General features: G+C 35.1%; 2 protein-coding genes across 5 annotated transcripts in view; one reads left to right on the forward strand and one right to left on the reverse strand.

Annotated features, from left to right (window-relative positions):
* The window catches only part of Nf1 (neurofibromin 1), a 252,748-nt gene that overhangs the window by 66,236 nt on the left and 173,246 nt on the right, over window positions 1-13,266 (reverse strand). The window lies entirely within an intron of this gene.
* On the forward strand, window positions 7,421-8,761 carry Omg (oligodendrocyte myelin glycoprotein). The gene has a single exon (XM_027923917.3). It carries the CDS (start codon window positions 7,442-7,444, stop codon window positions 8,759-8,761), a length of 1,320 nt encoding a protein of 439 aa, XP_027779718.2. The 5' UTR covers window positions 7,421-7,441.

A 13,266-nucleotide genomic window follows, 5' to 3' on the forward strand; every position in this document is an offset into this window, starting at 1 on the left:
CCCAATTTATTCACTAATATATAAACACACACATGCACATATATATAAAACAAGTATTCTATTTTGTGATGGTGGAGGTTGTGGGGACACAATGATTCAGACAAGAGTAATCTGAAATTGTTGATATTATCTAATTCTAACCAAAAAGTAAAGTAGCAAAATACATGAGCTATAGTTCTGGCATATGATTAAACAAACAGATCAATGGGGCAGAATCAAAAGCTCAGAAACAGACTTCAAATATCAACAGTGGGAAAAAGTGTTGGGACAATCAGATATTTGGAAAAGACAAAATGGGAGCCACATTTCACACAAAATATGAAATTATTCTCATATCAAGCAAATAAAGCTGAATTCCTTTATAATCTGGAGGTGGGACAACATTTTCCTAGCTGAGAATCAACTAAAAGCAATAAAAAGAAAAGAAAGATTTACATAGAACTTATAAAAGTCAAAAAACAAAAGCATTATTAAAAATACTAAAGAAAGATGGTAAATTAGAAAAATAATTGAACTTAAACCAGTATCTCTAAAATTTAAAAAATGTACTAAACATAGAGGTTACAAAACAATAAAAATGTGCAAAATATATAAGAGAGAGTCACAAAAGGCTAGGGGAACACACACACACACACACATACAATGATACATAACCTCCCTCATAATTAGACAGATGCATTTAAAATTACTCTGACATGCTGCTAACGTATTGGATTGATATGAATGTAAAAGTTCAAAAACACAGTCTATGGTGATTCTATACTGAACTAGTCACCCTGATACACTGCTGGCTGGACTGTAAAATTCTTCTATAGAGAGGATTTTGATAATATACAGGAAAATTCCAAATGTATTCTCTTTCCCTTTTACCCAGCAATCCTACCTCTAATAATCCTTTTAAAAGCATTACTGGCAAACACATGAACTTATTTAAATACAAAGGTATTTTCTTGTGGCATTATTTTGAATAGTAAAAACCTGGAAACAACTTAGACTTGTTCACAAATAGACGAAGGGTTGAATAAGCCATGGTACATTCCCAAATGGAGTACTATGCATTATGAAATGAATGAAACAGATCTCTATGTATTAAGATGGAGAGATCTTGGGGCTGGGGATGTGGCTCAAGCAGTAGCGCGCTCGCCTGGCATGTGTGCGGCCCGGGTTCCATCCTCAGCACCGCATACAAAACAAAGATGTTGTGTCCGCTGAAAACTAAAAAATAAATATTAAAATTGTCTCCATCTCTCTCTCTCCCTCTCTCTTTAAAAAAAAAGATGGAGAGATCTTCAAAATAATTATTAAACTGGGAAAAAATGGGCTGGGATTGTGGTTCAGTGGCAGAGCTCTTGCCTAGCAAGTGTGAGGCACTGGGTTCAATTCTCAGCACCACATAAAAATAAATAAAATAAAGGTCCATCACAACTAAAAAAAATTTTTTTAAAAATAAGAAACTAAGTTACATAACAGTGTATATGATATGCAACCTTTCATATAAGGGGGGGTTAAGAACATAAAATACACATACACACGTGTTTCTGTACGTTTGTAAAAAGAAATACTGTTAAAAGACAACTAAAAGCTAATAAAAATAGTCACCAATAGGGAAAGGAAAGAAATAGGATGAAGCAGTCAGAGAAGATTTCTGTCAATATTTCTTGTTGCATAATTTTGACTTGAGTGATCCCTAAAAACCCAAACTGAAAAATAAATGAACCGATTATGATTTGAATGTGAGGTGTCCGCCAAAGGCAATGCAAGAAAACTTAGAAGTGAAATGGCTGGGTTATGAGAACTTTAACCCAATCAGAGAATTAATCCCCTGCTAAGGATTAACTATCCAGTGATAGCTGAAGGTAGGCAGGATGTGGTTGGAGAAGGGAGGTTCCCAGAGGTGTGCCTTTGAGGCATATATTTTGTATCTGGAATGTGGAGTCTCTCTCTGGCTCCTGCTGTATTGTTTTGAGTCGTTCCCTCTGTCACACACTTCTGACCTGATGTTCTGCCTCACCTCAGGCCCTGAGGAATGGAGCCAGCCCTCTATGGACCTCTGAAACCATGAGCCCAAAATAAATTTTTCCTCCTCTAATTGTTCTCGTCAGGTCTTTTGGTCACAGCAGCGAAAAAGCTAACTAAAACACTAACTATATATCAAGTTGGTGATATAGAAATATAAAGAAAATAATTAGGGCTGGGTTTGTGGCTCAGTGGTAGAGTGCTCGCTTAGCATGCATGAGGCATTGGGTTTGATCTTCAGCACCACATAAAAATAAAATAACAATATTGTGTCCACCTACAATTGAAAAATAAACATTAAAAAAGAAAGAAAATAATTATTTCAAGTTGCATTAGAACACAAGAATTGAAGCTGGGCATGGTGGTATATGCCTGTAAATCCCAGCAACTCATGAGGCTGAGACTGGAGGATTTCAAATTTGAGGCCAGCCTCACCAACATTAGTTAGATCCTGTTTAAAAAAAAAAAGAAAATGACTGAAGACATGGTTTAGTGACAAATACCAAAACCCAAAACAACCCACAATTCCTATATGCCATTACTGAAATATATTCCAAGAATGCAGCTACAAAGAAATCTTTAACTTTATTCAATAGTTTGTAATCCAGTTATAGCAGTACTGGTATTATTTTGAAACTACTGTGGGATGATGGTAATCAAGCAATTATGTTAATACTGTTAGGAATCATTTATAGGAAATACAGAAGGCAGAAGAACAAATTAAATCCTTCTAAAGAAGCAAACAGATTAATCCAGAATCAAGGACATCTAGAGAACTGAAGGGAAAAAAGGAGTGGGAAAATGGGTGAAGACACTGATGCACTTGGATTTTGATGTGATAATTTCTATTTTGTCAGTCCTTCCATATTTTTTTGTTTTGTTTTTGGTACCAGGGATTGAACCCAGAAGCACTTAACCACTGAGTCACATCCCCAGCATGCCTCCCACCCCTTTTTTTACAAATATTTTTTAGTCGTTATTGGATACAATACCTTTATTTTATTTATTTTTATGTGGTGCTGAGGATCGAACCCAGGGCCTTGCATGTGCTAGGCGAGCGCTCTACCACTGAGCCAAAACCCCAGCCTTCCCCAGCCCTTTTTTATATTTTATTTTGAGACAGGGTCTCACTAAGTTGCTTAGGGCTTGACAAATTGCTGAAGCTGGCCTCAAACTTATGATCCTCCTGCCTTAGCCTCCTAAACTGCTGGGATTACAGGTGTGCACCACCATGCCCAGCTCTTCCAGGCTTTTAAAATACTTCATTGAGTATTCTTGTTTTCAGAAAGAAGTTTAGTCAATATACCTAACTATATTATTGGTTAAGCATCCCTAATCCAAAAATCCAATGCTATGTTCTCACTAAAAGTTTTGGATTTCAGATTTCAGCTTTTAAGATTAGGGATACTTAACTGGTAAAGTGTATGCACATATTAAAAAAATAAAACCCACACACAAAGAAACTCTGAAATCTGAAACACTTCTAGTCCCATGCGTTTCAGATAAGGGATATTCAATCAATCAAAAACAGATAGACCTCTGACTTTTAATTATTTCAGATCAATTTAAGAAATAAAGGAATATTGAAACTACTGATTAACATGAGCTAGCCATTTCCCAGCTGGTGGTCTTTCATATCTTTTGCAAAGTTGGGGTAATATATCCTAGTACACAGAAGAACAAAGAACATGTAAATTAATTTACTGCTTAATATAGAATAGTTGTCCAAATAGATGTAATTTTTTACCTCAGCTGACTCTAAAAATGTAACTTATGTGTTTAAATAGTAATCTAAAATAAGCTGTTAAAAAACAATAAATACTATAAAGAACTATTCTACTTTCAATAATAGTAATATAGAATTATTTTATATCATGAGAATTTCTAAAAGTGTAGGAACATAACACACTGAAATGATCCCCCTTTGAGAATTTCATAGAAATCTCTGAATAAAATGAAACAATAAAGCATGTCCCCAAAGTTGAAATAACACACTGTCACAACGACTGCATTAAAAGTTTATATTATATGCAGTGAAACCTAATCCTGATACAGACTAAACGTAAATTCATTTGAATCTATTAGTTAATGACACAACATTTCCTTCTTTCAAATGGAAGTACTAGCGAATGGGAGTGGTTAACTCTACTTCCACAGTGATGTAAAATTAAAATGGATAAATTTAAGTGTTTAATGAATTGACCCTTAGTAACATACCTTGCAATGTTATAGTGTATCTACAAACTGAGAGAATTTTAAATGTCAAAAAGCAACCCATTCTCTATTTCCAAAACAATATTGCTGTATGTAGTATTTTTAACACATTTTCTCCCAGTACTGGAGATTGAACCCAGTGAGTATAGCCCTAAGTCCTTTTTTAGAAACAATTTTATTTTGACACAGGGTCTTGTTTAGCTGATCAGACTGGCTTGGAATTTATGATCCTTTTTACCTCAGTATCTTCAATCACTGGGATTACAGACATGTGCCACCGTGCCTGGATTGAACTCAGGGGGCACTCAACCACTGTGCCACATCCCCAGCCCTATTGTATATTTTATTTAGAGACAGGGTCTCACTGAGTTGCTTAGCAGCTCACTGTTGTTGAGGCTGGATTTGAACTTGCGATCCTCCTGCCTCAGCCGCCTTAGCAGCTGGGATTACAGGGTTGTGCCACCATGCCTGGTCAAACCTGTTCATTTTTAAATACTATGACTGATGACTGGTTTCCGAAATCCATAGAAAGAATCTAGGGTCCAAATGAACCCTCAAAATAAAGTGGAAAATAAAGCACCTAATCAATAATAAATTTCTGATGTTGCAGATTAAAATGCAGATACATTTTTAGAAACCTTAATTTTATATTAATTTTTATACTTCTAGAGTATAGTCTCTTTTCTAAGAAAATAAGCTACAAAGTGGGCATAATAGTATATGCCTATTATCTCAGTGACTTGGGAGGCTGAGGCAGGAGGATCATAAGTTCAAGGCCAATCTAAGCAACTAGCCAGACCCTATCTCAAAATAATTTTTAATTAATTAATTTAATTAATTAATTTTTAATATTTGTTGGTTTTCAAATGATGAGAATTTGGCAATGAATATACCATAATTTGCTTTCTTTTCTAAGATAAACTGGACATTCTGGAAATTAGATTTGATTAGATTTCAAATTTAGATTATTATACAATCAATCCACTAAGGGATGGAGTAAAAGCTTTCTTAAATCTAATCTCATTTTAAAACATTCATGTGTTTTCTTTTTCACATACATCATGTAATTTTAAATTTAAAACTGTCTCAGAAAGATAAAATATAAAGTCTTAATAAATCTTCTGAAATTTATACTATTATTATTATTATTATTTATTTTATATCAGAGATTGAACCCAGAAGCACTTAACCACTGATCCATATCCCCAGTCCTTTTAATATTTTTATTTTTTAGACAGGGTCTTGCTAAGTTGCTGAAGCTGGTTTTGAACTTGCAATCCTCCTGCCTCAGCCTCCTGGGCTACTGGAATTACAGGCGTGTATCACTATGTCTGGCAACACTATTATTTCTAAAACATAAAACTAAATGAATGGTCATTCACATAGCACCAAAAATATCTCTGGAGAAAACAACACTTATATTTACTTACTATCCACAGTAAATTTCATGAAGAAAAATATTTAACTCCAAATACACAAAATAGAAAACATTTATTTTTATCATGGGAAATGAAAATTAAAGCAGAAGGTGTTCATTTTAAGTGCAGCCTACTCTGGGTTTGATTCCCAGCATTGCAAAATAAAAAGCAAAAATAAAATGCCTTGTGTGTATCTTGGGTCAAATGATCCTTTGTATCAGAAAAATAAAGACAAATAATCCTAATTAATTACTTCTGTACCTCCTTAAAAGAGAAGTCGAAACATTTAAGTGGTTGATAAATATGAAAAGCTGATTAAATATAATAATCACCACACTATATCATGATATCTTAAAAGGTAACATGACAGTTTTATCATTTTAGAAAAGAACACAAAAATGGAGAAATAAAAAAGAGTTAAATCAGTATCTTAGAAATCCATTTACAAGGAAGGCCAAATCTATTTTCCACATTTTTCAATATGTAAAAAAAAAGTAGAGGCATTAAAAAGAAGCACAGTTGACTGTTAATAAGGAAGCTGCTAAAATGTGGAGCCCAAGCTCCACAGAATGAATACACAGAAAGGAGGAAAGGCCAGCTCTAATTTACATGAAGTATTCCAATCTATAGCAAATCTGAGATACGTAAGTATGCTCAATGCTATAAATTTTTAAAAAAATTTTTGTCCATTTTGTTGCGTGTGCACCTCTTGAAATAAATTTGAGTCAGCACCAATGACAGCTCTGCAGTCCTCCTATGTGGTACTGATCAGGTGGTTGCAGAGAGAGCTTCAGCTCACAGCAACACAATGCAGCTGAACAGGCAAGCACAGCCCACAGCCAGAAACGGTTCCGACTCTCCAGAACAAGACGACCTTTAAGCTTCAAGTGTCCCGGAGAAAACGAGATGCTGATGTTGAAGACAACACTATGGTAAGCTGTTATTTAAATCAGTAAGAGATGGACTTCAGAATTTTTTTCCTTTTTCTTTTTTTAAGAAAAAGTCAACATTAGGATTGAATATATATTCAATAGCAAGTGCATGCACGGGGATTTGCTGCAGTATCAGTTGAGGGTTGTCTTTTTAATATGCATTCACTTTGTAAATATACATGTTTTTCCCTGTAGAATTGGTACTGAAATATACAGGAAAAAAAAACACACACACACTTTACAAAATGTGAGGTATGGTGTTGGTCTGGATTTTTCAAGTGCCTTGAAATGTTTTTACAAGGATATGTTTATCCTTAAAAAAATGAAATTTCAAAAATTGTTTAATATCTAAATAAAATCTCATTGTACACACACACACATTGATTTTTACATTACTGCAGATATTAAAAAACAAAACAACCCCAAAAACCCACACGACAGCCATTTTTTCCCATCTGAATAAGAAAGCATATTATCAAACACAGTAATAGCTTAAGACTTCAACTCTATTTGCAGATAATGCTATTTATCATATTAAGACTTTGAGAAGATGAATATGAAAAAAAGAATGGTAAAAGGAGAGAGAAAATAAAGAAGATAATGCAGGAAAGAGTGTGTTTGTGGTGGTGTGTGGGGGGGGGGAGTCTCTCTCTCAACCAACATAGCCCCAATTGAAGGATTAGGCATTTGGACTATAAATGAAGGGCAGCTTTGTTAGTTTAATCACTGGAACAATTATAAAAAGACTCAACAACAAGGAGGTTTATTGAAAATTTTGCCTAATGCTAACTGACCCATGCAGATGCCTAAATTGTATTTGCATATTAAAAGAAGGGTGTATCTGTTTGTTTCCAGGCTTTGATGGAATATCAGATATTGAAAATGTCTCCCTGCCTGTTCATCCTCCTGTTTCTCACACCTGGTATTTTATGCATTTGTCCTCTCCAATGTATATGTACAGAGAGACACAGGCATGTGGACTGTTCAGGCAGAAACTTGACTACATTACCATCCGGACTCCAAGAGAACATTATACATTTAAACCTGTCTTATAACCACTTTACTGATCTGCATAACCAGTTAACCCAATATACCAATCTGAGGACACTGGACATTTCAAACAACAGGCTTGAAAGCCTGCCTGCTCAGTTACCTCGGTCTCTCTGGAACATGTCTGCTGCTAACAACAATATTAAACTTCTTGACAAATCTGATACTGCTTATCAGTGGAACCTTAAATATCTGGATGTTTCTAAGAACATGCTGGAAAAGGTTGTCCTCATTAAAAATACATTAAGAAGTCTTGAGGTCCTCAACCTCAGCAGTAACAAACTTTGGACAGTTCCAACCAACATGCCCTCTAAACTACATATTGTGGACCTGTCTAATAATTCCTTGACACAAATCCTTCCAGGAACATTAATAAACCTGACAAACCTCACACATCTTTACCTGCACAACAATAAGTTCACATTCATTCCAGATCAATCTTTTGACCAACTCTTGCAGTTGCAAGAAATAACCCTTCACAATAACAGGTGGTCATGTGACCATAAACAAAACATTACTTACTTACTTAAGTGGATGATGGAAACAAAAGCTCATGTGATAGGAACTCCTTGTTCTAACCAGATATCATCCTTGAAGGAACATAACATATATCCCACACCTTCTGGATTTACCTCAAGTTTATTCACTGTAAGTGGGATGCAAACAGTGGACACCATTAATTCTCTGAGTATGGTAACTCAACCCAAAGTGACCAAAATACCCAAATATCGAACAAAGGAAACAACGTTTGGTGTCACATTAAGCAAAGACACCACCTTTACTAGCACTGATAAGGCTTTGGTGCCCTATCCAGAAGATACATCTGCAGAAACCATCAATTCCCATGAAGCAGCAGCTGCAACTCTAACTATTCATCTCCAAGATGGAATGGTTACAAACACAAGCCTCACTAGCTCAGCAAAATCATCCCCAACACCTATGACCCTAAGTATCACTAGTGGCATGCCAAAAAACTTCTCAGAAATGCCTCAACAAAGCACAACCCTTAACTTACGGAGGGAAGAAACAACTGCAAATGTAAAGACTCACTTACCTTCTGTGGCATGTGCTTGGGAAGTAAATGTTTCATTTCTCTTAATGCTCAATGCTATGGTCATGCTGGCTGGCTGAGGGTCGGCATTTTCTTAAAACTAATGAAAGCCTCCTCCCTGATGTACAGTTGGGAAAATATGCCCCTACCTAACCAGTGATTCAAGCTATGTTAAGTATTCAAGAAAGCCAGTCTTACATTTCTGACTCTGATGTAAATGAGTAACTTGTCTTAAATAAAAGAAGTGCACAATGTCTTGGTACTTGCTGCTACTTTTCTGTCTTAAGTAAAACTAATTTTTTTTAATGAGATGTTTTCTTTTTAAGGCTTCGATTTATTGCACAAAATATAAAGCATCTAAACTTTAATATGTATTTTATGTATGTTTACACTGTCAAACATCTGGGAAAAAAATAAAAGGTCTATGCTTATAACTGTGTCATTTAGCTTTCTAGACATGTAAACTTTGGTAGAATCAAAATGCCTAATCATTTTTGTTCTCAGGAACCTTGGTAAAGTCTTTAAGGTGAATTGAACTAAGGATTCTGCCACTAAAGTATGAACAGTTAAGCCACAACATTATTTTACACACAAGCCATAATTGTATTAAACCTAAATGATGTCCTGCTTCTGAGGAACTCTTGGCTACTTTACAGATTATATAATGAACAAAAGCTCTTCAAAAGGCTAGAAGACACTAGGCTTTGCATTTTAATAAGGAAAACTTAACTTTGTTCTTGCATTTAAGTATTAAAAACACAATATAATGAAGAGTTTTAGTTTAAGGACATATAAAGGAGTAGTTTAAGTACATATTTAACAGACCATTTACAAAAAAACTTAATATTCACAAAATTAAATCCTACTACTATTGCAAGAGTGCAAAACTTGGACCATTCCGCAGGAGGGACGGGGAAGAAGAAGAAGGGGAAAAGGGGTGGAATTCTCTGGTGCTATAACCAAGTAATAAACACAATAAAGCCATAGACTGAGGACTAGGGCTGGGCATGGGACAGATTTGACACTCTAATCACACTGCATTGGGACTCCATTTAGAAAAAATTGAGAATTTTCTACAAATACAAAAATAAGTTACCTTATGAATTAGTGACAAACACAAGAAATAGCCAAGAATCAGCAAAAGAAGCCCTGAAAGAAGGATAGATTAAAATGCAAGATAGCATAACTGAAATGAATAAGCTTCAAATGAGGTATTTAATTTGTGAAACATAAGGAAGAATCTAATTTCAAGCATTCCTAGAGTTGGACTGAGAGTAGAAAAAGAAATTTTTAAGCTCCTTCCTAAAAAGTTTTAAAATTCAGATAGTATTCTCTCCTGGTTTAAGAACATTTCTATTCATAGATAAAGAAAAGTAATAACATTCTAATGTGTCCATGCACCACTCTTCTTCCTCTCCTTTTCAAGGAGAAACTTCATGGAAAAATTAGTTAAGCTTCAATAGAACAACTCTTTTCCCTCATACTACCTAGGACAGTGGCTCTTGAATTATTCTGCCCTATTACCTTAACTGGCTTATCATATTAGGGAGTCTCACCATGAAGACAAGGGCAAGTTATTTGAACAAGTCCCCCAAACTGTTAAAATATATTACCTTTTCAAATGGGTATGCTGTCGTTTCTGTCTTCCAAACACGGATCTAGTACTTTCACTATGCATGACAGAGGCTAATTACTTAGATAATCCCTACTCTACCACAACATGTCTTATTTAAAAAAAGCATGCACTATATTCCACAGGAAGTGGGTTTCTTAGAAGTTACTGTCCTTTATTCTGAGGGTGTCAAGGGTTCAATGTTGTCATAGAATTCCTATGGAGAAAAGTAGTAGGAAGTAAAATTATGGACTATAGTATCAGGATTACCTATGGATTATATCAATCCTACTAATATGTGTATAAAATGTGGAAGAAAAACTTGGTAAATTTACAAATACCATATATGTCAACTATTCAGACTCTGTGACCTTAGGAAGAAGTATAATCCAGTCTTTAAGAAATTAGATAAAACTTTTCCCTAAGAAAATCAGACATTCATCATCAATGAGAGGGCTCATTATTTGCCCCTATGTACTGTATTTCTGGACTCCATAAACATTTCAAAATGCATTAGTTTTCTCATGCCTTAAGCTCATGAGACATAGAGATATATGTATGTATATGTCAATATATATGACTTATGATTGTTCAACTTAGATTTTTCAACTTTACAATAGTGTGATAATGTACCCATACCAATCATTCTGCTTTTCACAATCAGTACAGTATTCAATAAATTACATGAGACATTCATAACTTTATTATAAAATAGATTTTGTGTTTGATGATTCTGCCCAACTTTAAGTGAGTGCAAGTATTCTATACACACTGAAAGTTAGGCTAAGTTATGATGTTTGGTAGATTAAATGCACTAAATACATTTGTGTGTGTGTGTGTGTGTGTGTGTGTGTTTTACTGGGAATTGAACCCAGGGCCCTGTACATACAAGGCAAGCACTCTACAAACAAAGCTATAAACCCAGTCCCTAAATGCATTTTTGACTTGTGATATTTTCAACTTACAAAGAGTTTTTCTGGAACCTAATCCCACAGTAAGTTGAATTGTTATGTATAAATATACATCTATCTCCACTCACCTATCCCTGAAATGTGGTTCTATTTCATAAGCCACTGCCACTTCTGGCTATACAACTAACAAATTACTTTACTGCTCTAAGTCAGTTTCCTCATCTATAAAATGGGCTAACATAACATAGTGGTTTCTTTCTCAGTATTAAATGGCATCATTCACACCACCCAATAGGTGCTGTTCAATAATTTTTCATAATGAGGCTATGAAGCAACAGCAAATTCCTTTAAATGACATTAAAAATGTAAAAATGTCAGAATCAACCTAAAATCTTTTATAGTCATTCCTTATAAAATATATTTTAAAAACTAGATAAAGAATGCAAACATGCATTTGCAAACCACCAGCCAATGTTATGCTGGTGAAGAGTAAAGTTTTGGTTTTGTTTTTAAATGGAGAAAATAAGATTTGTTATTAGTTATATTAATTATATTAAAATAAAATTAGTTATTAGTTATATGGACCTTGTTACACATAAATATCCATTTTGGTACAAATGGCACAGTACAAGAGCATCATGAGATTCCCCCAGCCCCTAAAGAGGACAAGCAACAGCAAATCTCAGCTATGTTACTAAGAGTAAATTATTATTATTTTTTTTAAAAAAGAGAGAGAGAGAGAGAGAGAGAGAGAGAGAGAGAGAATTTTAATATTTATTTTTCAGTTTTCGGCGGACACAACATCTTTGTTTGTATGTGGTGCTGAGGATTGAACCCGGGCTGCACGAATGCCAGGTGAGTGCACTACCGCTTGAGCCACATCCCCAGCCCAATTATTTTTTAATTATTATTATTATTTTTTTTTTTGGAGGTGCTGGGGATTGAACCCAGGGACTCATGCATGCAAGGCAAGCCCTCTATCAACTGAGCTATATCCCCAGCCCCTGGGGTGTAACTCAGTGGTAGAGGGCTTGCCAAGCACATGAGGCATTGGGTTTGATCCTCAGTACCAAATAAAAATAAATAAAATAAAGGTATTGTGTCCATCTTAAAGAGAGAGAGAGAAGAGAGAATATGAGAATATAAATTATTGATGACCACTAATGGCAGTCTTTTTTTTTAAATATTGTTAGTTGTAGATGAACACAATGCCTTTATTTATTTATTTTTTTATGTGGTACTAAGGATCAAACCCAGTGCCTCACATGTGCTAGGCAAGCACTCTACCACTCAGTTACAACCCCAGCTCCACTACTGGCAATCTTTTTTAACATTATTTGGTGAATTCCAGAAAAAAACAGAAGCAACAGATAAAACTGTAAGATAATAAGAAACTAGATCATTATTGGCAAGTGAAATAATTATCCAAGAGATTCCTCAGAATCTCTTTAAATAACTAATGACAAAATAAATAAGGAAATACTTACAGTTTCCTTTTGTGCTGGCAAAAAATTAGAAAATTATGAGAAAATATACAATGCTGCCAGGAGCTCGGTGGTGCACACCTGTAATCCCCATGGCTGAGGCAGAAGGAGTCAAAGTCAGCCTCAGCAACTTAACAAGGCCCTAAGCAACTCAATGAGGCTTTAAGCAGCTCACTGAGACCCTGTCTCTAAATAAAATATAAAAAAGGGCTGAGGATGTGGCTCAATGATTAAGCATGCCTGGATCTGATCCCAGGTACAAAGAGAGAGAGAGAGAGAGAGAATATGAATATGAGAATGAATAAGAATATACAATGCCAAGAAACAACATTCACATGAAATATGCAGGACCTAATGGGAAAAAGCTGGAAAACATTACTGAGAGGTATGTATCCAGACTTGATTAAAATGGTAAACTAAGGATTCTTCACTCATTCAATCATTCTCTCTTCACTCCCACCCCCCACCCCCCGTACTAGGGATTGAACCCAGGGCTCTCTACCATTAAGTCACAACCCCAGCCCTTTTTATTTACAGAAAGGGCCTCTCTAAATTGCTGAAGCAGGGCTGGAACTCAG

This window comes from Marmota flaviventris, chromosome 17 (genome assembly GCF_047511675.1).
Source record: "Marmota flaviventris isolate mMarFla1 chromosome 17, mMarFla1.hap1, whole genome shotgun sequence".
NCBI lineage: Eukaryota > Metazoa > Chordata > Mammalia > Rodentia > Sciuridae > Marmota > Marmota flaviventris.

What these genes read in the sequence shown, in the direction of transcription:
- Omg (XM_027923917.3), top strand. Translation starts at nt 7,442, where the DNA reads ATGGAATATCAGATATTGAAAATGTCTCCCTGCCTGTTCATCCTCCTG.